General features: G+C 44.7%; 1 protein-coding gene across 1 annotated transcript in view; it reads left to right on the forward strand.

Annotated features, from left to right (window-relative positions):
• The window catches only part of LOC147120461 (voltage-gated inwardly rectifying potassium channel KCNH7-like), a 383,986-nt gene that overhangs the window by 198,740 nt on the left and 157,895 nt on the right, over positions 1-27,351 (forward strand). Inside the window, exon 3 of the mRNA XM_085986426.1 lies at positions 13,940-14,151. Coding sequence (XP_085842552.1) covers positions 13,940-14,151 — 212 coding nt within the window. The remainder of the gene's footprint in view (positions 1-13,939; positions 14,152-27,351) is intronic.

Raw genomic sequence — 27,351 nt, forward strand, 5'->3', positions numbered from 1 at the left:
TCATGTCCCTCCTTTCTAATTAGTTTCTCTGTTTACCAACTGTAGTTCTAATGCTTTGCACAATCACATATAAACACTGAATACCTGACACATTCATACTCTTTTCCCTTCTTTTGTTTTGCTATTTTTCCCTTCACTACCTTCCTCCTTAACCTCCCTTCTGTCTGCCCTTCATAACTTCACCTGAGATGATTATTTTAAACTGCTTTACCCCTTCACTATACTTAGTCTTATGCAGCTCCCCATATGTTCTAAGATTTGGTGCTCGACTCCTGCCTCACCAGTTTATTTGCTCTCCCACTTCTCTATTTACCCTCTCATAATCATAATCATAATCATAATCATAATCAACTTTATTGTCATTGTTAGTGCACAAGTGCAGTACAACGAAATGTAGGCTTGCGGCTCCCGAGAGTATACATTTAGATTAAGACATTTAAACATTCAACATTCATTTGGCTTGTAATACATTAACATAAACATAACCATAATAAAGTGCATTGGCAGATGTGCAGGCTTTAGAGTTTATTTGTGGAGTTCAGTAGGATGACAGCCCTGGGAAAGAAGCTGTTCCTAAATCTGGTCGTTCGGGTGCGAATGCATCTGTAGCGTCTCCCAGATGGCAGGAGGGCGAACAGACTGTGGTTGGGGTGGGTAGGGTCTTTGATGATGGTCCGTGACCTCCGTAAACAGCGTTTCTGGTATATGTGCTCTATGGTCGGTAGCCAGGTGCCGGTAATGCGTTGGGCAGTTTTGACTACCCGCTGCAGGGCTTTCCGGTCATAGTAGCTACAGCTGCCATACCATACTGTGATACAGTTCGTCAGGATGCTCTCTATTGTGCAGCGGAACATTGGTACAAGTTTGGTTTAGGTGAAGACAATCACATCTGTAAGAGATTCTCCCTTCCCAGAGCTTGACACAACGCCCTAGAAATCTGAAACTCTCCCTTCTGCTGTCCCCGGACTCTCAAGAATTCCTCAGAAAATGTTCCAGGCTGTTTGTGAAGTGACCTCCTTTAAGGATCGCTAGTTGGGCTGCTCACCCCCAGTACAAATGGGCACAATGCGCAGTCAGCCCATTTTGTACTTGCAAATTGCAAACAGGTTCCTATAACTCCAAACGGAGATTGGGTGACCGCTTTGCGGAACACCTCCGTTCAGTTCGTAAGGGTGACCCCGAGCTTCCGGTCGCCTGTCACTTTAATTCACCGCTCCACTCCCACTCTGACCTCACTGTCCTCGGCCTCTAACATTGTTCCACGGAAGCTCAGCGTAAGCTCGAGGAACAGCACCTCATCTTCCGATTAGGCACTTTACAGCCTTCCGGACTCAATATCGAGTTCAACAATTTTAGATCATAACTTCGGCCCCTATCATATTTTTTATCCACACTTTTGGTTTGTGCCTTTTCCCTTTTTTTTTTCTCTCCCACATGGCAGCTGTCTTTTATTCTGCCAGCGCATTTCACACTTCATCCAGAGCCATCCTTTGTTTCTTTACCTGTCCTATTACCATCTCGTCTCGCCTTGAATATCTCTTAATGTCTTTTCGCCTCTCCCAGACCTTCCCTTTTGTCCTTTCATCCCCTCCCCCATTTCCCAGACCCCAAACTTGCTTTTTAATCTGTTTCATTTCCTGCTTTTTTCTCAGTTCTGATGAAGGGTCCCAGACCTGAAACGTTAACTCTGTTTCTCTCTCCACGGATGCTGCCTGGCCTGCTGAGTATTTCCAGCATTTTCTGTTGTTATTTCAGATTTCCAGCATCCGCAGTATTTTGCAATTATATAAGTCGGGCCTTAGTCATCCCAGGGGAAGCCAAAGTCACCCCACCCCACCCCAATCATCAATTGCTGACACCCATTTTTCAAGTGAAAATCACCACCCCCCTCCCCTCACAATCAACAATGAGTTGAATCGGTATACCTTCAAAACATGCTATTGCCATTGGTTCATTGTGTGATGTTTTGATAAGGTGAATAAACTTACATCATCATCTAGAGCTTTATACAGTAGGTCCTGTTTCAGTAACCTGCTGCACATTGTGCTGTTTTCACTGGCTATATTTCTGTGAATACATACCTGGGCCATCATGATTAATTGGATGATTTTATAGAAGTCTGTGGTTGGATGATTGTCAGCACTGGGAGAAGTGATTTAATTTGTTGCATGCACAACGCCCTTTGCCTTTTTCTGGACAGTCATCACTAGGGGGATCATTTCCATCACAGTAATACATCTGATTGGGCTTGATCTAGTTTGACTATGATTTTTCCTTCATGGTTTATCCATTTGATAAAATTGTCGCTTAGTTTCTTCACCTACTGTGTGACATTTGGCTAGATCATGTGCTATGGCCAGTTCTAACAGTTCATTTAAAGTGCACTAATTCTTCAGGGCTCTGAAGCTCAAAATGTTAGATAAACATCATCCTTCTATAGCCAAAAGCAAAATATTGCAGATGCTGGAAATCTGAAATAAAAACAGAAAATGCTGGAAATACTCAGCAGGTCAGGCAGCATCTGTAGAGAGAGAAACAGAGTTAACGTTTCAGGTCGATGACCCTTCGTCAGAACTGGAAAAGTTGGAGATGTAACAGATTTTTAAGCGAGTGTAGGGGCAGGGAGAGGGGGGTGGGGAGGAAAGAACAAAAGGGAAGGTCTGCGATAGGAAGGCAGGAGAGATTAGGAGACAAAAGGGATGATGGTGCAAGGCAAAAGGAGATGGTAAATGGGACAAGTTAATAAACAAAAGATGACTCTAGATGAAGTGTAAATGGCAATGGCAGAATGATCGACAGCTGCCATGTGAGAGAGAGAGAAAAAAAATGAAAAAAACGATAGGGGCAGAGGTTATGGTATGAAATTGTTGAACTCGATGTTGAGTCCAGAAGGCTGTAAAGTGCCTTATCGAAAGATGAGGTGCTGTTCCTCGAGCTTACATTGAGCTTCATTGGAACAGTGTAAGAGGCCGAGGACAGAGAGATCAGAGTGGGAGTGTGTAAGGGGTTTTTCTGCTAGGTCTCTCTCTCTGGTGAGACCTCTCTCTCTTTTGCACAGTAATTTACCGAGTGGTTCGACCCACTCACCCCTTAGGTTCTGTACACTGGACTTTGAGGCAGGAACTACAATGCAGAGAATACTCTGTAGACCAAGTTTAATGAAACGAAGTGAAATTTTACTGCATAAAGGAAAAATTGAATGTAAGCCAAAATAAGGTACATGGGAGGGAAAAACAAATCATAATACAGTACTAACCAATATATCCACAGGCATATTATACTTTACACGGTTCACCATGAAATAGGGAAACACACGGAACATCGAGGGACAACAACTCATTGTTAATTATCCCCTAAAATGCCCACCCACTAAACCTAGCTAGATTAGATTATGAGGGGCCAGAAACATGCTCACCAGTCCCAGTTAGAAAAGTCTTCAAGACGTCTCCAATCCCAATCGTCTACCGAATCGTCTTCTTCTTCCAAGTCTGAACGGCCTCTCTACCGAACCCGAACTCCTAACCGAACTGCACCTTCTTCAGACCCCCAAACGATCTCTCGAAAATGATCTCTACAAAGCTCTTCTTGTTCTCCCGCACTGCTCTCTCTCCGAACTCGAACTCCTAATGGCTACCCCAGGTCTCCAGTTATACTTCTCATGGAGGCCCTTATCTCCCGCCATATCAAGGTTAGTCTTTGTTTAACTTTTGGTGGGCTTGTAGCACAGAGGGGTAGTCATTGTGTTTAAAGTACTTTCGGGATGGCCGGTAACTGCCATCTCTGGTCTGGAATGACCTTGTATTGTCTTTAATGGGTCTTGATGTTCCCCTTTGAATTTGAAGCTGTTTCCCTTTGTCTGGGTAAACATTTTGATGGCCTTTATCTACAGGCCGATCTGATTGGATCTGCATCCAATCCATATATATGGGGTTCTGTCTGGTTTCGCATTCTCCAAAATTGCATTCCAGAACTTACTGTGGGCTGAATCCACAAAAGCTGTCTGTGGACTGCAGGAACCATTTTAAAATGTCCCAAAAAGCTGGTCACGGGGTCTGGCGGCCATTTTGTGTGCCCCTTTTTCTGGGCTTTTTTTTTAAAACAGTCTTTAAAATTAAGGCCTTTTCTGCCAATAGACCCTTATAGGACAATGTTCAATTTTGCGAATCCTACAGTGGAGCGGTGAATTAAAGTGACAGGCGACCGGAAGCTCAGGGTCACCCTTACAGACTGAACGGAGGTGTTCCGCAAAGCGGTCACCCAATCTGCACTTGGTCTCCCCAATGTAGAGGAGACCGCATCGTGAGCAGCGAATACAGTATACTAAATTGCAAGAAGTACAAGTAAATTGCTGTTTCACCTGGAAGGAGTGTTTGGGGATCTGGACAGTGGGAAGGGAGGAGGTAAAAGGGCATGTGTTGTATCTCCTGCGCTTGCACGTGAAGGTGCCGGGCGAAGCCTGTGTTCTATAGCCTGTGTTTTCATTTCATGATCTGCATCAATGAAGATGCATTTTGCTGCTGGTAATGTACAAGTCGGCAGAAGGTATCTACAGATTCATTTCTGTACTGATTAGCCTGTTGAAATATGGTTAATTCATAGGTTACACTTTGCATGAAATTAACAATTAGGGTTTTCTTAGCCTCATCATGATCGGTATCATTTCCAGAATCAGGCAGTATGTTGAATATCTTTTGCAAGTGTTTGCGCCATAATGCAAAAACAAAGCGCCCTCTCGCATAGTATTGGTGATAGCAAAATCCAAAATGGCACACAGAAACCCTTCTTACATTTCTCCCACCTTGAAGGGTTAAATGGAGGTATTTGAGACAATCCATATTACAGTACAAGTAGAATTGCTTTGTTATTCAGATCAATACAGATATATGGGAAACACTGGGGGAGGGAAAATTCAGTATCGCCTCATTTGGGGCGCCGTTATCGGCCGTGCACAAAGTTTAGCGCCTGCCGCTAATTATCGCCTCCGACAGCAAACTTGGCTTTTATCGCCCCTGGAGGTGATTGGAGCGCTAAATCAGGCAATTCACACCTGTCTTAAGGCGCAACGCTGAGGAGTGAGGCGCTACCTCAGAGTTCTGGCGAAGCAAGGAAGGGCAAATCAAAATAAACCTGCAAAGTGCTGCTCAGTACTCAAAACTCCTTCACACAGCGTTGAATCTGTCCAGAAGTCTCTCTCTCTCTCTCTCTCAGAATGCATGGTGCAAAAATGTCACTGACAAAAAAAGGCAGGAAGCGGTCGCCTTTAAATAGCCCTCCCCTAGACCCTTTCTGACAGCATAACGCTCCCCTCAACCTGTCGTTGCTAGCGGCAGGTGGTAATGCAGGGGGCGCCACTCAATATCCGGTCCGGGGCGCTAACGGGGTGTTGCGCACTCTACTGACGTCACAATCTGCCGGCGCAGGAGATTGTGGTGGTAGTGTTTAGCGCCGCCACAAAATGTCTAGTTAATTTCACAAGTGGCACAAACATCGCCGCGCCCGGCCTCCAGTTGCTTTGCGCCCCAATTTACGCCCTCTTAAAGCGCTAACGGGAGGCGCAAACAACTGAATTTTTCCCCCCATATCTCTGATTATTGACTCATCCCAGCTTAGCAAATTTGTATACGCTACAGAAGTTAATAAGTTATATTTCTACATCCTGAACTCATCCATAATTTCTCAGAAATTATTCATGAACCTTTCATTAATAATTATGAGCTGCCATCATCAAAATGTTGCATTTATTTTTATAAATGTGGATTATTTATTGACAGGCATTGACCTTGGTTGTTGCAACCATCATCATGTTAAACTGACAATCAACCACTTGGCAACACCCTCATAAATAAGCGTGCAGCACAAATTGGGCAGAGACCCAGGGGTAGAATTTGGTATATGTGACGCCTGTTTTTCGTAAAATGGCATAAAACGGGCGGAGAGCAGACTAATTTAGCCATGGGATGGCCTGCTAGTAACAGGCATGTAAGAAGAAGCATTGATGTTTGGCCAGGTAACTGAGCTCATTAAAGGAGTCTGGTGGGGGGCTGGGATTCTTCCCACTCCACGCCAGATAATTATGCAAGCCAGTGTTCTAATGGATTGGCTGGTTTCGGCTGGACAAACAGCAGGAAGCTACCAGTACAAAAGCAAAATACTGCGGTTGCTGGAAATCTGAAATAAAAACAGAAAATGCTGGAAATACTCAGCAGGTCAGGCAGCATCTGTGGAGCAAGAAACTGAGTTAACGTTTCATGTCGATGACGACAGGTCATTGACCCAACACGTTAAATCTGTTAATCTCTCCACAGAGGAAGCAACCAGCGCTTGAAATTCCAGCAGTATCCCTCTGCACACTTTGGCTTCTCTAAGTCATGTGTCTGCTGACTTGCACCTAAGCCCTCTGGACTTGGGCAGGTTGGATATGTCCCTATGGGAGGGATGGCTGCATTTCACATCTACCAAAAAGTCCTCTATCCTTTTGGATTTCTCAGTACCTTAATTTGGAGAATCTTAAACATGGGATGGGTTTCTCCATGTGTCACACACTTTGCTAACCAAAAAAGTTGCTGATAACAGATGAATTAGTAAGTGGGAACAGAGTTATATTTCCCCCAGTTCTGACCTGAGATCCAGCCTGAACACAGTTGCTAGAACAACAATAACAACATCGACCACCGCCCTCCCCAACCATTGATGACCGTGCTTTCAGTCATCGAGGCCAAAAGCGCTGGAATTCCCTCCTAAACCTCTCATCCTTTCCACCTCTCTGTCCTCCTTTAAAACCCTTCTTAAAACCTACTGCTTTGACCAAGCTTTTAGTCTCCCTTGCTACTATTTCATTTGTTGCCTCGGTGCCAATTTGGGTCGGATTACACTCCTGTAAAGCAGCGTGGGATGTTTTCCCTACATGAAAAGTGCTTTTTAAATGTAAGTTATTGTTGTTGTTACTTAGTTACTAGATTGTTAAAGTTGAAGAATAGAGTTTATATTAGAATCCAGAGGTGTCTAAAGACTGTATCATTGTGCAATCTCAGTTCTGATTGTTTTTTAATCTGCGTGGTTCCTATCTGCTACCAGGTTTATAAAATGAGCTGCAGTCAGTAACATTGAATGGAATGCAGTTAGCAAACCAGAAGTAAAATTGGATCATGTATCAACTAAATGCTACGGCCAAAATATAATTGGAGCTTTGTGATGCTAATATTTTGCATTGTGTTTGCCAAAGAGAGATCAATAAAGTATTTCAAAGTGGGTGAAGGATTTGTATTGGTATCCTAGTTGGAACTTAAATTGGAAGCTCTTAACAAAAATACATATCTTTGAGCTGTCTCCACTTCCTTTCTTCTCTGTCAGCAGATTCCACCTACGTGCTCTATATTGAATATAATTTTTCACCTCAATTATCTCTACTAGCCTCATGTATGCAAATAGCTAAATTCTGAAGCACATCAAAATCACTCAAAATAAACACAGGTTTCCCTCAATTTTTCTCTCCAAAATACTTGCAGACTCAAAATAGTAAATAGTTTACACAATAAATAGTATAGAGGATATCAGAGAAGAAACCACTTTTGTAAAGTGTCATTTTTCAAACCGAAGTGAGTTCCTCAATGTTAGAAGTTTTGGGTCTTCTCATAGATATTGTCTCGGGTACAATGGTGCTATTCACTACAGTAAACAGTTTTATGTTTAAGGCTGTGCCCGTACTGCCCAATATATAACTAAAAATAATGGGCAACTTTACAAAAGTAAAAGAAAAAAGGGGGAAAAATTCGGTATCGCCCCATTTGGGGCACCGTTATCGGCCGTGCGCAAAGTTCAGCGCCTGGCGCTAATTATCGCCTCCGACAGCAAACTTGGCTTTTATCGCCCCTGGAGGTGATTGGAGCGCTAAATCAGGTGCTACACACCTGTCTTAAGGCGCAAACGCCGAGGAGTGAGACGCTACCTCAAAGTGCTGGCGAAGCAAGGAAGGGCAAATCAAAATAAACCTGCAAAGTGCTGCTCAGTACTCAAAACTCCTTCACACAGCGTTGAATCTCTCCAGAAATCTCTCTCTCTCTCTCTCTCAGACTGCGTGGTGCAAAAATGTCACCGACAAAAAAAGGCAGGAAGCGGTCGCCTTTAAATAGCACTCCTCTAGTCCCTTTCTGACAGCATAACGCTCCCCTCAACCTGTCGTTGCTAGCGGCAGGCGGTAAGGCAGGGGGCGCCACTCAATATCCGGTCCGGGGCGCTAACGGGGCATTGCGCACTCGACTGATGTCACAATCTGCCGGCGCAGGAGATCGTGGCGGTAGTGTTTAGTGCCGCCGCAAAATGTCTAGTTAATTTCGCGAGCGGCACAAACATCGCCGCGCCCGGCCTCTAGTTGCTTTGCGCCCCAATTGGCACCCTCTTAAGGTGCTAACGGGAGGCACAAACAACTGAATTTTTCCCCCAAAGACTTGCATTTATTTAGTGCCTCATGATGTCTCTCTGAAACTTCCCCAAAATGTTTCACATACAATGAATTACTTTAAGTGAAGTGATCATTGTTTTGTGAACAAATACAGCAGCCAATTTGCATGCAGAAAGATCTCACAAACAGTAATTGGATTGGTAACTATTGAGACAGGAATGTTGGTACCTGAAGCATTGCATCAACATGCCAATGGTTTGCTCAATGATTACCATGGTGGCTGACAGTATATCATTATACCTGTGCTCAGCCAGTGTGCTGGGATATTGCATAGCTGTCATGAGCCATTGGGACATAGCATTCTCTTTATCACCCAGGAATCACTTGCCATTGTGTGTCAAGTAATGGTGGAACAGTGGACTTTAAAATAAAGGTGTTGTAATAGCGGTTTGTGAAGTGAGTATTGACATGTATAATCCAGTGCAGATGGTCATAAAATAAGCTGAATATTGAGAGTGGAATCATTTCCTGTTTATGTAGGTAGTGACATTGCGCAGTGGTGCACATAGGGCTACATAGGTACAATCTATAACGCTTTGGACCTTTGGGAATCAAACCACTCTATAAAATTGCAGAGCCCTGTCATGCTCACGTTGGTTTTCCATGGAGAAAGAGATGCAACTGTTTGTTCAAGCAATCAATGCAACTGTCACTTGCTTGACACATCTATAGATTACTCATTGGTTTACATTGTCAAAACCTGAAATGATCCCAAAGTGCAAAAGTCCAGGGCGATTGTGATGTCAATAGCCACAGACAGTATCTTTCCTGTGGAGCAGCTTGGCTGCAAGTCTGGTTGGAACATGTAACATGACTAAGTCATAGTTTCCCATATACATTTTAGTCTCTGCAGCTACTGTTCTTGTGACAAATACAGATATTTGTGCCTTTGCCTGTAGAGTCTGGGGCAGAGCTACTGCCAGGTGCAAAGCATACTCAACTGCAGCCTGATCTGATTCTTCAAAAAGTAGAGATTCCCAGGGAAACTGCACTGTGACACTCTAGAAGCAGTTGGGAAAAAAACAGTAATTTCCACAACAATTGCCATAAAGGGTACTAAAAACCTAAGAGACAAAGGGGTGTGGGGGGCGGGGGGTAACAACAACACGAACAAGCAAAATGGTTGAGATTTGACCTTACAGTTTGACAATCTTCTTGCTAGGATCTTTAAAGAAAGAACTTGCATTTATATAACATCTTTCATGTCCTCAGGATCTTCCAAAGAGCTTCAGAGCCAATTAATTGCTTTTGAAGTGTAGTTACTACTGTTTGTAGGCTAACACAGCAGCCAATCTGCACACAGCAAGATCCCACATACAGCAATAAACAATCAACTATCAGCTGATCAAAGAGAGTCAGCGTGGATTTGTGAAGCGTAGGTCATGTCTGACTAATCTAGTTGAATTTTTTGAGGAGGTCACCAGCATACTGGATAGGGGTCTATGGATGTTGTCTATATAGGCTTCCAGAAGGCATCTGATAAGGTTCCATACAAGAGATTATTAGCAAATATTAGAGTGCATGGAATTGAAGGTAGCCTTGTGACATGAGTTGGTAATTGGTTGGGAGGTAGGAGACAGAGAAAGGATAAAGAGTTCATTCTCTGATTGTTGGGATGTGACAAGTGGTGTACCCCAGGGATCTGTGCTGGGGCCTCAGCTTTTCACCATATATATTAATGACTTGGATGAAGGAATAGAGAGATGTATATCCAAGTTTGCAGATGATGCTAAGTTGGGAGGTACAGTAAATTCTGTGGATGTGAGCAAGAAGTTACAAAGGCACATAGATAGACTAAGTGCATGGGCAAAATGATGGCAGGTGGAGTTCAATGTGGGAAAGTGTGAGGTCATCCACTGTGAGAAACTAGGAGCTGTGGAGGAGCAAAAGCATTTAGGTGTCCATGTACACAAGTCACTAAAAGCTAGTACATAGGTACAAAAAGTACTCAAAAAGGTGAATGGAATATTAGCCTTTAACTCAAGGGGATTGGAATTCAAAAGTAAGGAAGTGATGCTTCAGCTGTATAGAGCCTTGGTCAGACCCCATGTGGAGTACTGTGTTCAGTTTTGAGCCCTGAACCTCAGGAAAGATATATTGGCCTTGGAAGGGGTACAGTGCAGATTCACCAGAATGATGCAAGTGTCCTCAGGACAGGTTGCATAAACTTGGCTTGTATTCCCTTCAGTTTAGAAGATTGAGGGGTGATTGAGGTATTTAAAATGATAAAGAGATTCGATGGGGTAGATAAAAAGAAACTATTTCCTCTAGTGGGAAAATCCAGAACAAGAGGGCATAATCTTAAAATTAGAGCTAGGCCATTGAGGAGTGAAATCAGGGAGCATTTTTTCACACATAATGTAGTGGAAATCGGGAACTCGCTCCATAAAAGACTGTGGATGCTGGGTCAATTAAAGTTTTCAAGAGTGGAGTGAGATTTTTCTTAAGTAAAGTTATCAAGGGATAGGGAACAAGGGTGGGTAAATGGAATTGAGGTGCAAATCAGCCATGATCTAATTGAATGGTAGAACAGACTCGAGAGGCTTAATGTCCTCCCTCTGTTCCGATATTCCTATTTGTGTTTGGAGGTCTTGTTTGAGGGATAAATGTTGTCCAGAATGGAAGAACTCCCAGCTCTTCTTCAAATAGTGCTGTGGGATCTTTTATGTTCACCTGAACAAGTAGATGAGGCAACAGTTTAATGTTGCAACCAAAAGATGACACCTCAGACAGTGCAGCACTCCCGCAGTACTGCATTGCGATATCGACCTTGATTTTGTGATCAAATCCTTGTGGGTGGGACTTGAACCCACAACCTTCTGACCCAGAGGCAAGAGTGAGCCAAACTCATACTTTTTATATACAGCTCAGTGTCTAGCAACTCTGAACAGCCAATTGATACAGATGAATAAGGGAAATAGCGTTAATTGGCAGGAAAATAAAAATAAAATCTCGTATGCAATGACATCATTTTCACCTCATTTGCATGCATCTGCCCACAAACTGCAGGTGCTTCTGATGTGTTAGATCTTCGCCTGATTCTCTGAATGGAATGTTTAGTTAAAGCCCGAAAATTGGATGTTGTCAATCGAGAAATCTACCCGTAGGAATTCAATATTAGATTTGGTGAATCAAAAAGTAAGAACAAGCTGGTACAATGTTAATGCTCACCCCTTTGGTGCCTTTAACATGTTTTGTAAACATTATACAATCTGACATTTATTAAATATGCTTGTGATATCTATGGCAAAACATCCATTTTGCACTAACTTTTCTCATGTTGACAGACAGTCTGATCTGGATATCTTAGATCCTTTATGTGGTATACGTCAATCGTCCATTATTCACTGGAACTATGGTTGGATCTAACACTGATTCTGGAACTGCCACTGTCATCCATTTTAAGTGATTTCCTACATTTTGACACGCATTTATTTTTTGATCAGATTGGAAACGGAGGGAAATTGTACAGCAGAGACTGACTTGGCATCAACAAGGAACTACAATGAAAAAAATACAACCGTATATTTTTCATTTCTTTTATCTGCAATATTAGGCCATGCTTGTCACTGTCAGCTGCCATACAATGTTTGTTATGCTGCCAGAAACTATTATTAATACCTTCCTTAATACAGTATGACACCTGATATCATCAGAGTTCTGTTCACTTTCCTTAAAGGTCAAACAACAGGATTGAAACTTTATCAGAACTGTAACGAAGAAAAACAATTTTAACAAGTGCTAGCTTTATTTCTGAAAGTACAAATCATAATATTATTTCATGATTTTCTGTAATTTTCCATTCAAAATATAGGTTAGAAGTGATGTTTCTTCACTAGTGGCTTGACTGGAACATGCTGTTTCATTGTGCGGTTAATGGTGTGCTTATTAACAAAGACCCAGATGTTTAACCTAACAGTCAATCACTGCAGAACCAAATCAATGCTACCGGCTATCACACTGTTATTAAACTTCTGGAACTGCCTCAGAATATTGCCATTGCTGCTGTGGATGTCATTGCAACTTATTTGGAAACCATTTAGTTCTGCAATTGGAGATTTCGACAATTTTTAAAACATTTAAAAATGTTACTGATTTTCACTAAAAGACCAGGGAAGACCTTACCTAATTAAATGGTAATAATGAACTTGCACATCTCAAGATTTTTGTCATGCTAGTATTTATTTTAGTACTCATTTCATCTTGTGTCTAAATAAGCACAGGGCATTGTCAAACCTTCGTGTTCATTATCTGCTAATTATTGAGTAACTGTTGTTAAACTGCATGGTCAGGTAACTGAGTATTATCAACTGAAACAGCCCAATGCTGTAGAGCAGTAAATACACAGGACTCTGAGATGCTGCACTTTGAAGTGGGAGATTGAAGAGCAGAGTTCTCTCTCATGCGTTCGCAATCTCAGTGGAATCAGACAGAGATGATATATTTCTTACCAGATTTAGAGTGACTTTGTAGAAGCTTCTTCCAACCTCCTTGTCAAGGAAACCTAAAACAGATTTGAAATAAAATAAGAGCACATAAAAATGCAATGAGGAAGTATACAATCAACTGGCACTGTTACTTCAGTCAACACAAATTGAAAAATGTCATCTGGTTATAATTTTGTACAAAATATATTTAGGTTCCACGATATTGAAACAAAACAGGGGAAAGTTCAAATAGAAATAATGATGTAAAATGCATTTTAGTGACAAAATGTCACTTGATCTTTAAATGGTAACATGACTTCATTCATGGATCATAGCTAATGACAGGAAATTACTTTTCCAAAGCATGTGTTCTTGAAATACCATTAACTTGTGCTGCTGAATTTCAGAAACTAGTTACACAAAAGGCTGCACTGTTTTTGGAAGCACTGAGCCATTTATATCAACTTGGCCATTCAAAGCATAGATGTATATTGAACCTGTAAAAATGACAAATGTTATTGAACTATAGTCCCTGTATCCAGCAGAAATACATGTGCATCTGTAGTTCATTAATCAATGACCATTAGCTGACTATTAATTGAATATATGATAATCTATTCATTGTTTTACTTTTGGCAAATTGCCAGATGATATCTGAGTTGGACATTTGTACTATCAAAAGGTGCTGATCTTGCATGTAATGTAGTAACATAATTATCACTATGATGTGACTGATCCCATTCCCTGAGGTTACACCATGTACATAAGGAATTTCCCCTATTTTGAGCTGATATAAATAATTATTCAGAAAGATAATGAATAGATTTGTTTAGTTCATATACTTTGAAAATTCAATCAATTGTAATAACTGAAATTAGTAGTTTATGTATTTATCATTATTATTAAATAGATGAAATGGTCCTTCATATAATGATAACCAGAAAGCTCAATCTATTATTGCAGCTTAAGAGAACGTAATATAAAATGTGAACTTGTGTAAAATACCTGGTATGCAGTGTAAAGCCTTACATATTTTACTGTCAATTTTCCTTAGGACCTTTTAATCATATCAAGTCAAGCCTACTGGGCTCCACATCAGATTCTAATCTCAACAAATATAGCACAATTAGCAAGATTCCTCAAATCACCCTGAACTTTTCTGATATAAAAGCTGAAAAGAGTTCATCCCCGCCTTCGTCAGAGAAGACCATCATTGCACCTAAAGTGAAGGAAAGGACACACAACGTGACAGAAAAAGTGACACAGGTAAGAGTTTTGAGCATAGGACAAAGCACAGCTGAAGAAAGATTACTCTTACTTTCCTGAAGATCTTTTTCATTAATAATTATTATTCTTAATAATTTTGCAAACCCATTTGCTGCACTTGTGACTTCCAGTAGAAGCAGGCTGTAATCACAGAAATGCCCTAACTAAGAAATAACACTTAATTATTGCACTTGTTCTGTCAACTAGTAATACTGCAGTGCCATGTTCAATTCTGAAGAAAGGATGGATTCCAGAAAATTTTGCAGACTATACTGCAAGTAAAGAGAATGAAAGAATTGAATCATTTGATTTTCTTCAATACCACAAACTCTTTACTTACTTATGCTCAGAGAAAAGGATTAAAAGGCTTTATATCTATTTAAAACAGTCGCCACTCTATTTTAAATGTATTTTCTCCCCACTTTGGATTTTATGCAAAGCACTATTCTCCAGCTGAGACGGTGGAGCTCAGTGTGACTCAAAGCAGGAAGTAACTATGAACATAAAGTGTGCGTGAAGTGTTACTTATTGCTGGGAGGTGTGTGAGTGGTCCATGCATTTGTCCAAATTCCAGTTTCCACACGACAAGTAATCTAATTGCAGGCTGCCAAACAACCACGTAAACTCTGTCTGCGTGAAACTCCATGCACGTGCACTGGCAACGTTTGAAGCATTCTGGAGCAACTTAGGGAGAACTGCCTTGAAGCAATTAATTGCTGTCAGAAAATGGCGAGGAGAGCAAAATATTGCACTAATGTAACATTTCTTAATTTTAGAGAAGATATTTCCTATGGGGGTGTTGTCATATATTTGTAAAGTATTCAACAGGGCATTTATAATTTTTATGACTGGCTGAGCAGTAATATGAGAGATACGACTCATCAGCTCTGATCTGAAATTAGGCAATCAGAATGTTTACAAAAAGAACCAACATTCATTTCAGTGTGTAGTCCACAGACAAGCTGTTCTTTCTGAAATGTTATGGATTTACCTAGACATAATAACATAGCAACAGCTCATAAAAACATAAAGCAGCAATTGAGGGGGGCACAGGGTCTGAGAGGGAGGCCAGACCAAAATTATAACAAATTTAGACTAACATAGGCGTAATAAAAACAGAAAATGTTGGAAATACTCAGCAGGTCAGGCAGCACCTTTGGAGAGAGAAAAAGAGTTAACGTTTCAGGTTGATGACCTTTCATCTAATAAAGGTGTGTTTTGAGGTCATTTTGTATGCTTGAAATTAAGTATACATTTTATCTAACACTAAATAGGTTAGAGACTATCCCAATGGGAACAATTGTATTGAATGTCTATTTTTTCGTAACAGTGACTCCAGAAGTATGATGAAGTGCCTTTGTCGATTTGACCTTTATTTGACATGTGCATAATATTTGTATCCATTACACTGCAATGCAACACTTTGTCCTTTATGGGGAGAGAACAAGTTTTTCATTAAGTAATCCACTTGCTGCCAGCATGCAGGGCTCGCCCCACCACATCATCCAAGGCAAGCGCATCCTTTTCATTAGAATATTCTTCCTGCACCTGGGAATTATGAGCAGGGAAGTCAGCTCCAAGATTATTGGCTACAAATCAGATAAGTTGATGAGCCAGCATCTCTTAAAGGGCTAATTCTCACTCTTAAAGGGGAGTTTCCTGTTGTTGTTCTGCTGGAAGTGGGGGGGGGGGGGGTAACAGTTTAAGCGTTAAGTGTATATTGAAAATGGATCCAAAGACTCTTGCCTTTAGTAATGAAGCCTTGGTAATATTGATGGAGGAAGCACAGTGAAGGAAGGTGTCCTGTTTGTTGCTGAATGGCAACCACTTGTAAAGACCCAGGTGCAAGCTACATGAATGGACATCACTGAGCAGGTAGATGCAGTTACCAGATCCACCATATCAGGGAGCAAATGAGGAAGAAGTTCAGTGGCATTAAGAGAGTGCTAAGGTAAGTGTAGGCACTTTTATATACATGCACAATCGTCCTTCATACAATGTAAATGTTCAGTTATTGAACTCTCTGAGAAATAAGCTGCAAAAATATGCATATAGCGTTGTCCTTTTTTTTCAACTTTTCTTTAAACAACCAAAGCTGCATGGCACTTGTGCAGTAAGGGACAATAATACCATGCACACATCACTTTCCAGTCCACTTGCAAAAGACTTGTCAGAAAAGCACCATGAAAAGGAATGTGAGAAAGTCTGGCACAGGGTGGAAAGTGGTTTGAACACAGCGGTGCAGTTTTGGGTACTCAGGCACTTGTTAACATTTTCAGTACTGTGCTATGCTGACAGGCCAAGGGTGTGCACATCAGTTGGGAGAGAACCAGGACAGGCCAAGGGCCAGCATACTGAAGCAGCTGTCTGATTTTGAGGAGATGTTCCTTAGCCTTTTTTGGATGTGCCTCTGTAGAGTACATTGGTGACGGCAAGTTTGGAGCTATGGGGGGAAAAATTCGGTATCGCCCCGTTTGGGGTGCTAGTATTGGCGGTGCGCAAAGTTTAGCGCCAGGCGCAAATTAGCCACCTCCAGCGATATTGGGTAGCTGCGCCCCTGAAGGTGATTGCGGCGCTAAATCAGGCGCTGCCCGACAGTCTTAAGGCGCTAACCCGGCGGCGCGACGCAATATCTCCGTGGGCGGGCGCAGCGCAGGTGCTGTCAATTATCGAGTTCAGCCAGACACGCTGGCGCCAGACAGCTCTTAAAGGGGTGGATCGATCATCATCTCCAGCCGCACCCTGCGCATCATAGGTCTCAAACTCGGCGGTAACCTACCTGTGGCGTCGACAACTGCCTGAACATGGAGAGGGCCAGGAAGAGAGTGCAGCGCTTCAGTGAGGGGGCATTGGATGCTCTGGTTGGCGCAGTGGAGCGCAGGTGATCTGTACTCTACCCAGAGAATGGCAGGAGGCCTCAGCACAGCGACTATCGGAGAGCTTGGAGGGAGGTTTCCAACAGAGTCTCCTCCAGCAGCATGGTTCCCAGGACTCCTGTGCAATGCAGGAAGAAGTTCAATGACCTCACTCGGGTCGTCAGGGTGAGTGCCTTTTTCAGAATCATCTTCATCCCTCCATCTGGACCTCACTTTATGGCCAGAGGGTGTGCAAAGCCCCAATGGCCAGCTGTCATCTAGCACCTATGGCCTTTTCTGGAAACACACACGCACATTCAGCTCTGTGCATAATGTAAGGGCTCCTGGACCATGGGAGGCATGTCATCCCAGATCAGGGCAGCATAATGTAAGGGCTAATCGACCATGGGAGGCATGTCATCCCAGATTAGGGCAGCATAATGTAAGAGCTAATCGACCATGGGAGGCATGTCATCCCAGATCAGGGCAGCATAATGTAAGGGCTAATCGACCATGGGAGGCATGTCATCCCAGATCAGGGCTGCAGGTTTCCTAACACCCCGTCCTTTCTCTTGCAGGCCAAGCTGGCCCATAATAGAAGGCAACAGCATCGGACCGGAGGAGGCCGGCCTCACCTACAGACCCTCACAGACCTGGAGGAGCGAGTCCATCGGATTGTGGCAAGCCGGATGATTGGCCCCGTCGCCTCTGGAGATGCCGACCCCATTGTGGACAACAATGGTAAGGTCATCACCTTTTTGACCTCTCTCCTTCCACTTGTTCCCCACACCAGCATGCTTTTTCACTCTCGAGCCAACTCAGAGCATTGCAGCACTCATGCATCCCTTGCTGCCACCCTGTCCTTTCGCTAAAGCCACTCTTGAACCTCCCTGCTTTCAGATGCTGCATCACCAGCTCGGGAGGCAGGCCCTCAAGCTGCCAGTGCGAGTGACTCTGGAGGCGACGAGGAGGAGGAAGCCGGACCATCTGTGCCACCCTCAGGCGAGCCAGCCCATGTCCAGACTGGGGAGACGCCTTCCCTGGAGGGGAGCGAGGGGGAATGGTCTGAGGAGGATGCAGCTCCAGGACCCAGCGGCCTGCAGCAACGCGAGGGGGGTAGGGAAGCTCGGGGGCACGTCTCCCCGGAAGGCGAGTCGGGCCGTGAGTGCTGCTGCACAGAGCGCAGAAGAGGTGCGTGCCCTCGCAGAAATGAGCGCCCAGGCTGGGCTGAGGCACACTGAGCTCATGGCTGCAGTGGCAAGGATGCCCGATTCCATTGAGTCACTGGCAAGGAGTGCCCAGGACTTCAGCGCAGCACAGGCAAGGAGCTCTGTGCAGGACTTCGGCGCAGCACTGGCAAGGATTGTCCAGGACTTCGGCGAAGCACTGGCACCTGCCACACAAGTGCTGAGTGCTGCCACGCAGTCAGTGGCTGGTCTCATGCAGATGCAGATTGAGGCCACGCGAGCACTGACTGCTGCCACCCTCGCTGGATCGGGCAGGATTCCCCGGGGCCCTCGCCGCGCCACAGCAGGCCAGCAATCTGTGTACCAGCCGATTGCTGCGCATGCTGCGGTGCTGCCCCGTCAGAGTGCCAGTGTGTCGGCCGACCAGGGAGCTGCTGTCCACTCTCAGGATGACAGCATTCCTGATGCCACCACTGGCACTTCTCCACTGCAGCTGCCACCACCTGTAGGACAGACTGCTGCCGCCCATGCAGAGTTGGAGCAGTCAGCAGCCGGGCCCTCCAGGCCCAGAGCTGGTCCAGGCCGTAACTCAAGGGCATCTGTGGTCTCAGTTTCAGACAGTCAGCAGGCCTCCCCCAGCCTTGCTGCAGCCACTGGGGTCCCATTATGGAGGAGCTGCAGGGCAGGAAGGGGGCAATTCCGCAAGGGCAGCAGATCACCATCGGGGGGCAAAAAGTAGGAGGTGTTGCTAAATTATGTTATTTCTTTCATTCAAGGCCGAGGATGCTGGTCTGAATGTTGGTTATGTTTTGGACATTGTCTCCAGGGTGTGAGAGCCAGTTATGTTTTGGACATTGTCTCCAGGGTGTGAGAGCCAGTTATGTGGCAGTCTGTTTGTTTTGGTGTTTGTTTCCATTGCTTTGTCGTGCGGGAAGGATACACAGTTTGTTAAATAAAGAAGTTTATTTATTCACAATGTCTATGTCTGTTCTTTGCACAAATTGTTGCCTTGACCGACTTAGGGGTAGCAGAACAGTTCCATTCATGTTCTTGGAATGGCAGAAAGCATTCCCTCAGAGGGGCCTAGAAGCGACTTGCTATAAGCCTCTGACGGACGGCCCTTGCAGTTTGTGCCTCCCTCCCGTCTTGGTGCTGCTCCTCCTCCTCTGCTCGTGCTTCAATGTCTGGTGGCATTGGCTGGGTCCTGAGGATTGCCAGGTTATGCAGCATGCAACACACAACCACGAAGTGGGAGACTCGCTCAGGTGAGTACTGAAGGGCTCCTCCGGAATGGTCCAGACAGCGGAACCGTTGCTTCAGCACGCTGATTGTGCGCTCAATTATGTTCCTGGTTGCTTGATGGCTCTCATTGTATCGTTCTTCAGCAGGGATGCAGGGCGAACGGAGCGGGGTCAGCAGCCAGGGGCCCTTGTCCCCGAGAAGCCAGCCTCCTGGGTGAGCCGGGGCTTCAAAAAGGTCTGCCACAGAAGTCTGGCGCAGGATGAAGGCGTCGTGGCTGCTGCCTGGAAAGTGGGCATTGACAGCGAGTATCAGCTGTCGGTGGTCACAGACCAGCTGCACATTCAAAGAATGGAACCCCTTTCGGTTGCGGAAATCCTCCGCATTCTCTAGAGGCGCCCGCAAAGCCACATGCATGCAGTCAATGGCGCCCTGCACCATGGGGAAGCCCGCTATCCTTGCGAAGCCCTCTGCGCGCTCTCGCTGCTTGTCCGGGGTCATTGGGAAGGAGATGTACTGCCATCTCCTTTTAAAGAGGGCATTAGTCACTTGACAATGCAGCAATGCACCGCGAACTGTGAGATGTTGGCAATGTCCCCAGCAGCGGCCTGAAAGGAGCCGCTGGCATAGAAGTTTAGAGCCACAGTGATCTTCACAGCCACCGACAGAGATGTCCTGCACCTTAGTTGAGGCTGCAGATCTGGCTGAAGCAGGTGGCAGAGCTCAGTGACCACCTGCTTACTGAAGCGCAGCCTTCGGAAACACTACTCCTCAGACATGTTGATATACGAAAACTGTTGGCGGAAAACCCTGGCAGCGTAAGGTCTCGTGTGCCGACGTCTGTTGGCCCTCCTCCGTCTGGCCATGCCTGCCACTCTATCCCTGCGTCTCTGTGCCCTGTCAATATGATTGAGAAGGACGATGTTCCCATCCAATGCAAACCCCATAGTAAGTGCGCACTGAAAGTTATGCCGGTTGAGAAGCTTACCAACTGCAAAGTTATGTTCAGAAGGCTAAAGTTCCTCAGCCAGCGCTGGCTCACTGCAGAAATGTCTCTCCGTTTGTCTCTGAGCAACTCTCTCTCTCTCACAGAAGGTGTGGTCCAAAAATGGCTACCACTAATAATCCAGGAAGAGTCCCCTTTAAATAGCGTCCCCCCAGCCCGACAGTGACTGGGAAACGTTCAAGGTAACCTGTCCTTGGTAGCGACAGGCGGAACGGAGGGGGGCGCCACTGAATTTCCGGTCCGGGGCACCCCAAGGGCGTTGCACACTGAAATGACGTCATGATTTGCGTGCGCCGGTGAGCGGGCGCCAAGATTTAGCACCGGTGCTAAATGTCCGCTCAATTTGGGAAGAGGCGCAGGGTTCGCTGCGCCCGGGCGCTAGTTGGTTAGCGCCCCACTTCTTGAACTCTTTAGGCGCTAATGGGTGGCGCAACCAAACAAATTTTTCCCCCATGGTGCCATCATCTACTAAGTGACCTCCATTTATTATGATCCTTCATACAATGGCTCTTTCTAAAACCTCAGAGCATGGGCTAAGTTTGCTAACCAACTGCATGGTGTACTAAAAGCCTTATGATCTTACCTGTCTTAGAAATCATTGACTGGGGTTGCATTATAAATCTTACTCCTTTTTTCTCCTGTAGCTTCTTTCCATGATGAGGAAATGGTGCCTTCACAGCACTTTGCATCAAGTACTTTCCCAGCCCCTGGCAACAGCACAGATAGTTGCACCTCAGACAATGTAATTTGTGAATTTGAGGATGGGTCACTGGGTGAAACGCAGTTCTACAGGAGGGATTCACTCAAATGCAAAGTACAGTGGAGCAATTGATGTCTTCACAGCCATTTGCAAGGGAGCCCCAAAGCAGTGAGGGAACAAGCACAGAAAACAATGTTTTGTCATGAGCACTTGACTGACACCATTGGGACTAACAGCAGTCTTTCACTGCTGGATTTGACCCACTGGGAAATCTTTTGGAAACAGCAGTCACGGCAGGCTTTGCATGTATTGGAGACTTCCTATCAACTGGTCTCAGGCAGATCACAGACATTCAAGCTGGAGTACCCACACAAGGGGCCTGGCAGGAGAATGGCCAAATGATACAGCGTCCTCTGCAGTTACTGGCATATCCTCCCACTCCAGCCAGGACCCTCAAAGGATTGAGGATGTGCCAAAATAGCAAAGTGCATCATCGGACATGACACCATTTTTTGCAGCGACATCACATGACCCTACACCCAGAGGTTGACAGCAGTTAACATCCATACAGAGCCAAAGCAATCAATAGCAGCCTGCCACGACATTTGCTCCTCTCACAGAAGGATCCCTTTAATACAGTCTAAGTTTGAGGAGTAGCATGAACCCATCTTATATGGGCATAGGGTTTGAAGAAGATGTGCACTATAAATAGCACTCAGTAATTAGAGATCTTTTTATATCTCCTTTGAATGAACTGTTTTTTTGGGTTGAGTTGTAGAATATGATTGCTGGGGAGGTGAGTGAAACATAGGAAGGCAGCTTTAGTGCAAGGTTATATATGTCCATGGTTATATATGTCCATGTTCATAGAGAAAACTAAAAGATGGTCAGTGGCAAGAAGTGTCCATTATTGGAAGTTGTTGCCTACAAAAAGTCAATCAATTTCCTTGCCGGTACATCATCTCTTTCCACGTCACCCTTCTACTCTCCCCATTCTCTTCCTGTGAAGCTACAATAGCATGAGCCTCCTTCTCGGCCTGCTGCATGCTCACCTCTCTTTGGATGGAAGAATTGTGCAGCATGCACGAGATGGTGATGAACTCGGTCACCTGGCTGGACTATAGAGCAGCCATCTGCCAGACCAGTCCAAATAACAATATTGTTCTTTAAGCATCCCTATTGTGAGCTCCACAGAAACTCAGATATGGGTATGGGTCTCAATGATTTACGTTCTGCTGCTGTGTGGGGGTTTATAATTGGGTTATAAACCATGGCTGCAAACAATAGCCCTGGTCTCCCAAGAGGCAACCGTTCATTCTCTAGGACCAATCAAATAATGCAGGCACAAGTAAGGAGAGTGATGGAATACTCTCCACCTGCCTGGATGAGTGCAGCTCCAATAACACTCAAGAAGCTCGACACCATCCAGAACAAAGCAGCCTGCTTGATTGGCACCCCGTCCACCACCTTAAACATTCACTCCTTCCACCGCTGGCGTACTGTGGCTGCAGTGTGTACCATCTACAAGATGCACTGCAGCAACTCGCCAAGGCTTCTTCGGCAGCAACTCCCAAACCTGCGACCTTTTCCACCTAGAAGGACGAGGGCAGCAGGTGTATGGGAACACCACCACCTCCAAGTTCCCCTCCAAGTCACACACCATCCTGACTTAGAAGTATATCACCGATCCTTCATCGTCACTGGGTCAAAATCCTGTAACTCCCTACCTAACAGCACTGAGGGAGAACCTTCACCAGATGGACTGCAGCGGTTCAAGAAGGTGGCTCACCACCACCTTCTCAAGGGCAACTAGGGATGGGCAATAAATGCTGGCCTTGCCAGCGACACCCACATCCCATAAACAAATTTTTTAAAAGGCACTGTTGACTTCTGCCAAATCAGGGCATCATGGCTGCTTCCTAGATAACGGGAATTAACATGCAGGATAACATATCTGTGATCTGAAACGTCCTGTTTATTTATAGAGTGGTACCCTGGCCTATTCATGTATACATTAGGATATATGTGCGGCATCCTGATGGCCACATGAGTTCCATCTATAATGCCCTGGACTCTTGGAAAGTTTGCCAGGTACTAAAGTTTTATGTCACTCTTATTTGTGTCTCATTTCCACTGGGAACATGATAAAGATGTTTCCTCTAAAAAATATGTTGTCAGTCATTTCATACAGGTATGAACTGTGGACTGGTTTATTTGGAAGGCACATTCACTTAATGACATAGTTCTCAGCTACAGGAAGAGCCATCGCAATCTTCCACATTGGCCCAGAAATTCCAGAACGGGGCTTGCAGCGCGTGCAAGCCCCGTATTTGCACTTACCCCGCGCTCGTGCCGATCAGCTTCTGGGACGCCTGAACTTGCAGAAATAGAAAGCACATTCCCGGGCAGCATATGACGTCACACCGCCCAGGAGTGCAGCCAGCGCGAAGCCAGGAGCGTGCAGTGTAAGTGAGACACACCCCTTGAGGTCTCAGTTTCACTGGACACGCCCCCAATGTTTCTGTCAAGCTGCTAAGGATTTTTACATGCAAAGCAGCAGTTTAAATAGGTTTTTGGAAGTTTTTTGAAGATTTTGGTAACTTTTATAAACTTTTTAAAATGTTTACATTATTTTGAGTAATCTGAAGTAGTTTTAAAGAGAATTAAAGCAATTTAAAGACTTTTAAAAGCCCTAAAAGAATTTTTTTAATTCCATTTATTTATTTAGCAATGTCGTCGTCATACGTATCTTCACACTGTTCCCTTTGGGGAACTGTATGAAGTGGTGGAAGGATTTATGGCCATGATTAACGCTCATTCCGTGACCGTAACCATCTTTGAACCAGCCATTAGGGCGGTTAGTCCTATGGCGGGAGGGTTTTACGGGCTCCCACAAGCTATACAAGGAGGGGGGGCCACCCACACCCACGGACGCAAATATCCCACTGGATGTCAACCCAGAATTTAGAGCCGGAGCTCCGACTCCACTTGCCGGGACTGTCTGGAGCGGGATTCGAAACCCTACCCTGATCTGGCCCAGCGGCGGGGATCCTACCGCTGTGACAAAGGCCCAATCCAATTAGCAACGTGAAATGGCAGCATAGGGCTCCAGTCACGGGGAGGGAAAAGGCGCAGGAAACGTATGGGTGTCACCTTTTGTGCGGAGTGGGCCTTTTGCGTAGCAGTAAGCATCCCCGCCGCTGGGCCAGAAGGAGTAGGGTTTTGAACCCCACTCCAGACAGTCCCGGCAAGTGGAGTCGGAGCTCCAACTTTAAATTCTGGGTGGACATCCAGCGGGATACTTGCGTCCGTGGGTGTTGGTAGCCCCCCCCCCCTCAGATGGGTTGTGGGAGCCCGTAAAACCCTCCCGCCATATGACTAACCACCCTAATGGCTGGTTCAAAGATGGTTACGGTCACGGAATGAGCGTTAATCACGGCCATAAATCCTTCCACCACTTCATACAGTTCCCCAAAGGGAACAGTGTGAGGATACGTACGATGATGACCTCTTGCACAATGCACCTCCTTGGGCCCTCAGTCACAGATGCGAGGGGGCAAGTCGTGCAATTGTTAAATTTTTTATTTTATTGACATGTAAAATGTTAGCCCAGTAATTCCCTTCCAAATGCGCTAGTACGGTCGGGGTACTTACGCATCTGGCCGGATGAAATGCCGGTTTTCAGCATTCACAGTGCATGTGGGGAAAACCGGCATTTCCTGTCCTCTGAACGAAGGGGTTCAGAGGCAGAACGCGTGCGACTGCACAGGCAGCGCGTGCGCAGTATAATTCGCCGCTTTCATTAATGCTTTCAGTGAGGTCCAGTCATTACAACTTACACATGAAAAAAGCATGGGTACAGTTGCTCCACAGGCTGCGGAGGAAGATATTTCTTATCGTGCAGCTTCTGAAAGTATGTATGTCTGTATATATTCCTTTGCGTGTTATGTATATATTCCTTTATTTATGTGTATGAATGTATTATTTAATTATGACTTTCAGAGAAAGTAACTTATTGGAAAATCATAATTAAAAAAATACATTCATACACATTAGTAAAGGAATATAAAACATACATACATATACGTAAAGGAATATATGTGGACATACATACATAACTCATTCTCACATTCCATTCACACAGCCACAATTGCTCCTTCTACCTACCGTTCTGAAAACCCTTTTAAAAAAAAAAATTAAACTTTAAAACTTACTTAAAATTTCTTAAAATAACTTCCCTCCCTTTCCCAAACAAAAATATTGCATTTCAAAAGCTCCACGATAAAATATATCTTCCTCCGCAGCCAATGAACAACTTTACACTTGCTTTTTTCACGTGTAACTTCTAAGGACTTACCCTCACGGATTTCATGAATGAAATCCATGAAGTTCACTGCGCAAGCGCTGCCTGTGCAGTCGCACGCGCTCGAGGTCTGGAAATGCCGGCGTTCCCCGCATGCGCTGTTCATGCTGAACGCCAGCATTTCCAACGGCCAGAAGCGTGAGTAAGCCGACCGTACTCACGCTTCTGGCCTGGAATTTCTGGCCCATTGTCTGTAGATCAGCCTGAAGCAAATGGCATAGCTCGGTCATTAGGGCTTTTGTGGAATGGGGTCAGTGAAGACACAGCTCCTTAGACATCTCCAGGTAAGAGTGGAATGGTGTATATACATGGGCCCTTGAGTTTAGCAGGAATGAACACAGCCATGAGGTGTCTTTGGACCTGAATATGTTGTGCTCTAATGAGATGGTCCTTTCCATCCAATTCATACATTGCTATAGAAAATATTAGTATTTACTGGCCAGCTCTTGTGAAGGCACATTGTTATATTTGTTGGCAAGGGCACCAAGAAGGAAATTGATGTCACCCTATCCTAACGTATGGATGTTCTGATGTCAACTATAACGTTGCCTGCATGGGTCAGTATTGGAGTAAAATTTTCTCAGGAGGTGGCCATGTTTTATTTTACTTCAGTGGCAGTGTGACGAGCCCTGCTGTGAAGCCCACATTTTTGGTGTCAAGTGGTGGTCGGACGCTCACCTCTGAGTCAGCAAATTATAGGTTTAAGCCCCAATCCAGAGATTTGAGCACATAATCTACACTGATATTTCAGTGAGGGATTACTGTACTATCAGAGGTGCTGTATTTTGGATGAGACATTAAATCAAGATACTTCTGCTATCCTAGTTGGACATAAAAGATCCCATGGCAGTATTCAAAGATGTCCTGCCCAACATTTATCTCTCAACCAACAACAGTAAAACAGATTATCTGGTCATTTATCTCATTGCTGTTTGTGGGAACTTAATGTGTGAAAATTAGCTGCCACATTTCCTTGTATTACAACGGTGACTACACTTCAAAAGTGCCTCATTTGCTGTGAAGCACATTGGGGTTTCCTAAGATCATGAAAGGCACCCTATAAGTGCAAGCTCTTTCTTTTAAATTCAATGGCCCAGAAATTCGGGTCGGGGGCTTCCCGCGGGTGCAAGCCCCCGACCTGCACTTACCTTGCGCACCGGCAGTTGAGCTGTAGGGCCCCGTGGAATTCTGATCCGGGGCCTGGCCCAGCTACCGGCGCGCAGTGCTTGCGTGTCCCAGGGGCGCAGTTAGTTCGATGCGTCCCCTGGGATCACGTGGGCCATGGACAGCCAATCGGAGGAGGGTAAAGCCCATTCATAAGTCTTGACAGGAAGAGCTGTCAAGACTTATAAATACTACGGCCCCAAAATAGCAGTAAACCTTCAAATAAATTTTTAAAAATCATATTTTTTAAATAAACTATAAATTACATTGAATAACTATTTTAAACAATAATTTAAATTTTTGAAAAAAGTAATTTTATATTCTAACGGGGCTAAAAATAAACTTACCTTGCTTTAAAGTATTTAAAAATAATAAACCTGTGGAAAAAATGTTTTAATTTTAATTAATTGACCACTTACCTTGTAAAAAGCAGGCCTTACGCCTGCTTTTTAAATTTCTAAATTCTAAAGACTTACCCTCATGGAAAAACCTGTAAAAAAAAACGTAAGTTCAAAGCGCATGCGCAGACTCCCCTGCGCACGCGTTCGACCTCTGAACCCCTTCGTTCAGAGGAACGGAAGTGCCGGTTTCCCGCGCATGCGCAGTGCATGCACGAAACCGGCACTTCCATCGGGCTTACAGGTGAGTACCCAATGCGTACTCACCCGTGGAGACCCAAATTTCTG

This window comes from Somniosus microcephalus, chromosome 4 (genome assembly GCF_052327205.1).
Source record: "Somniosus microcephalus isolate GS21.2 chromosome 4, FLI_Smic_1.0, whole genome shotgun sequence".
Lineage (NCBI taxonomy): Eukaryota > Metazoa > Chordata > Chondrichthyes > Squaliformes > Somniosidae > Somniosus > Somniosus microcephalus.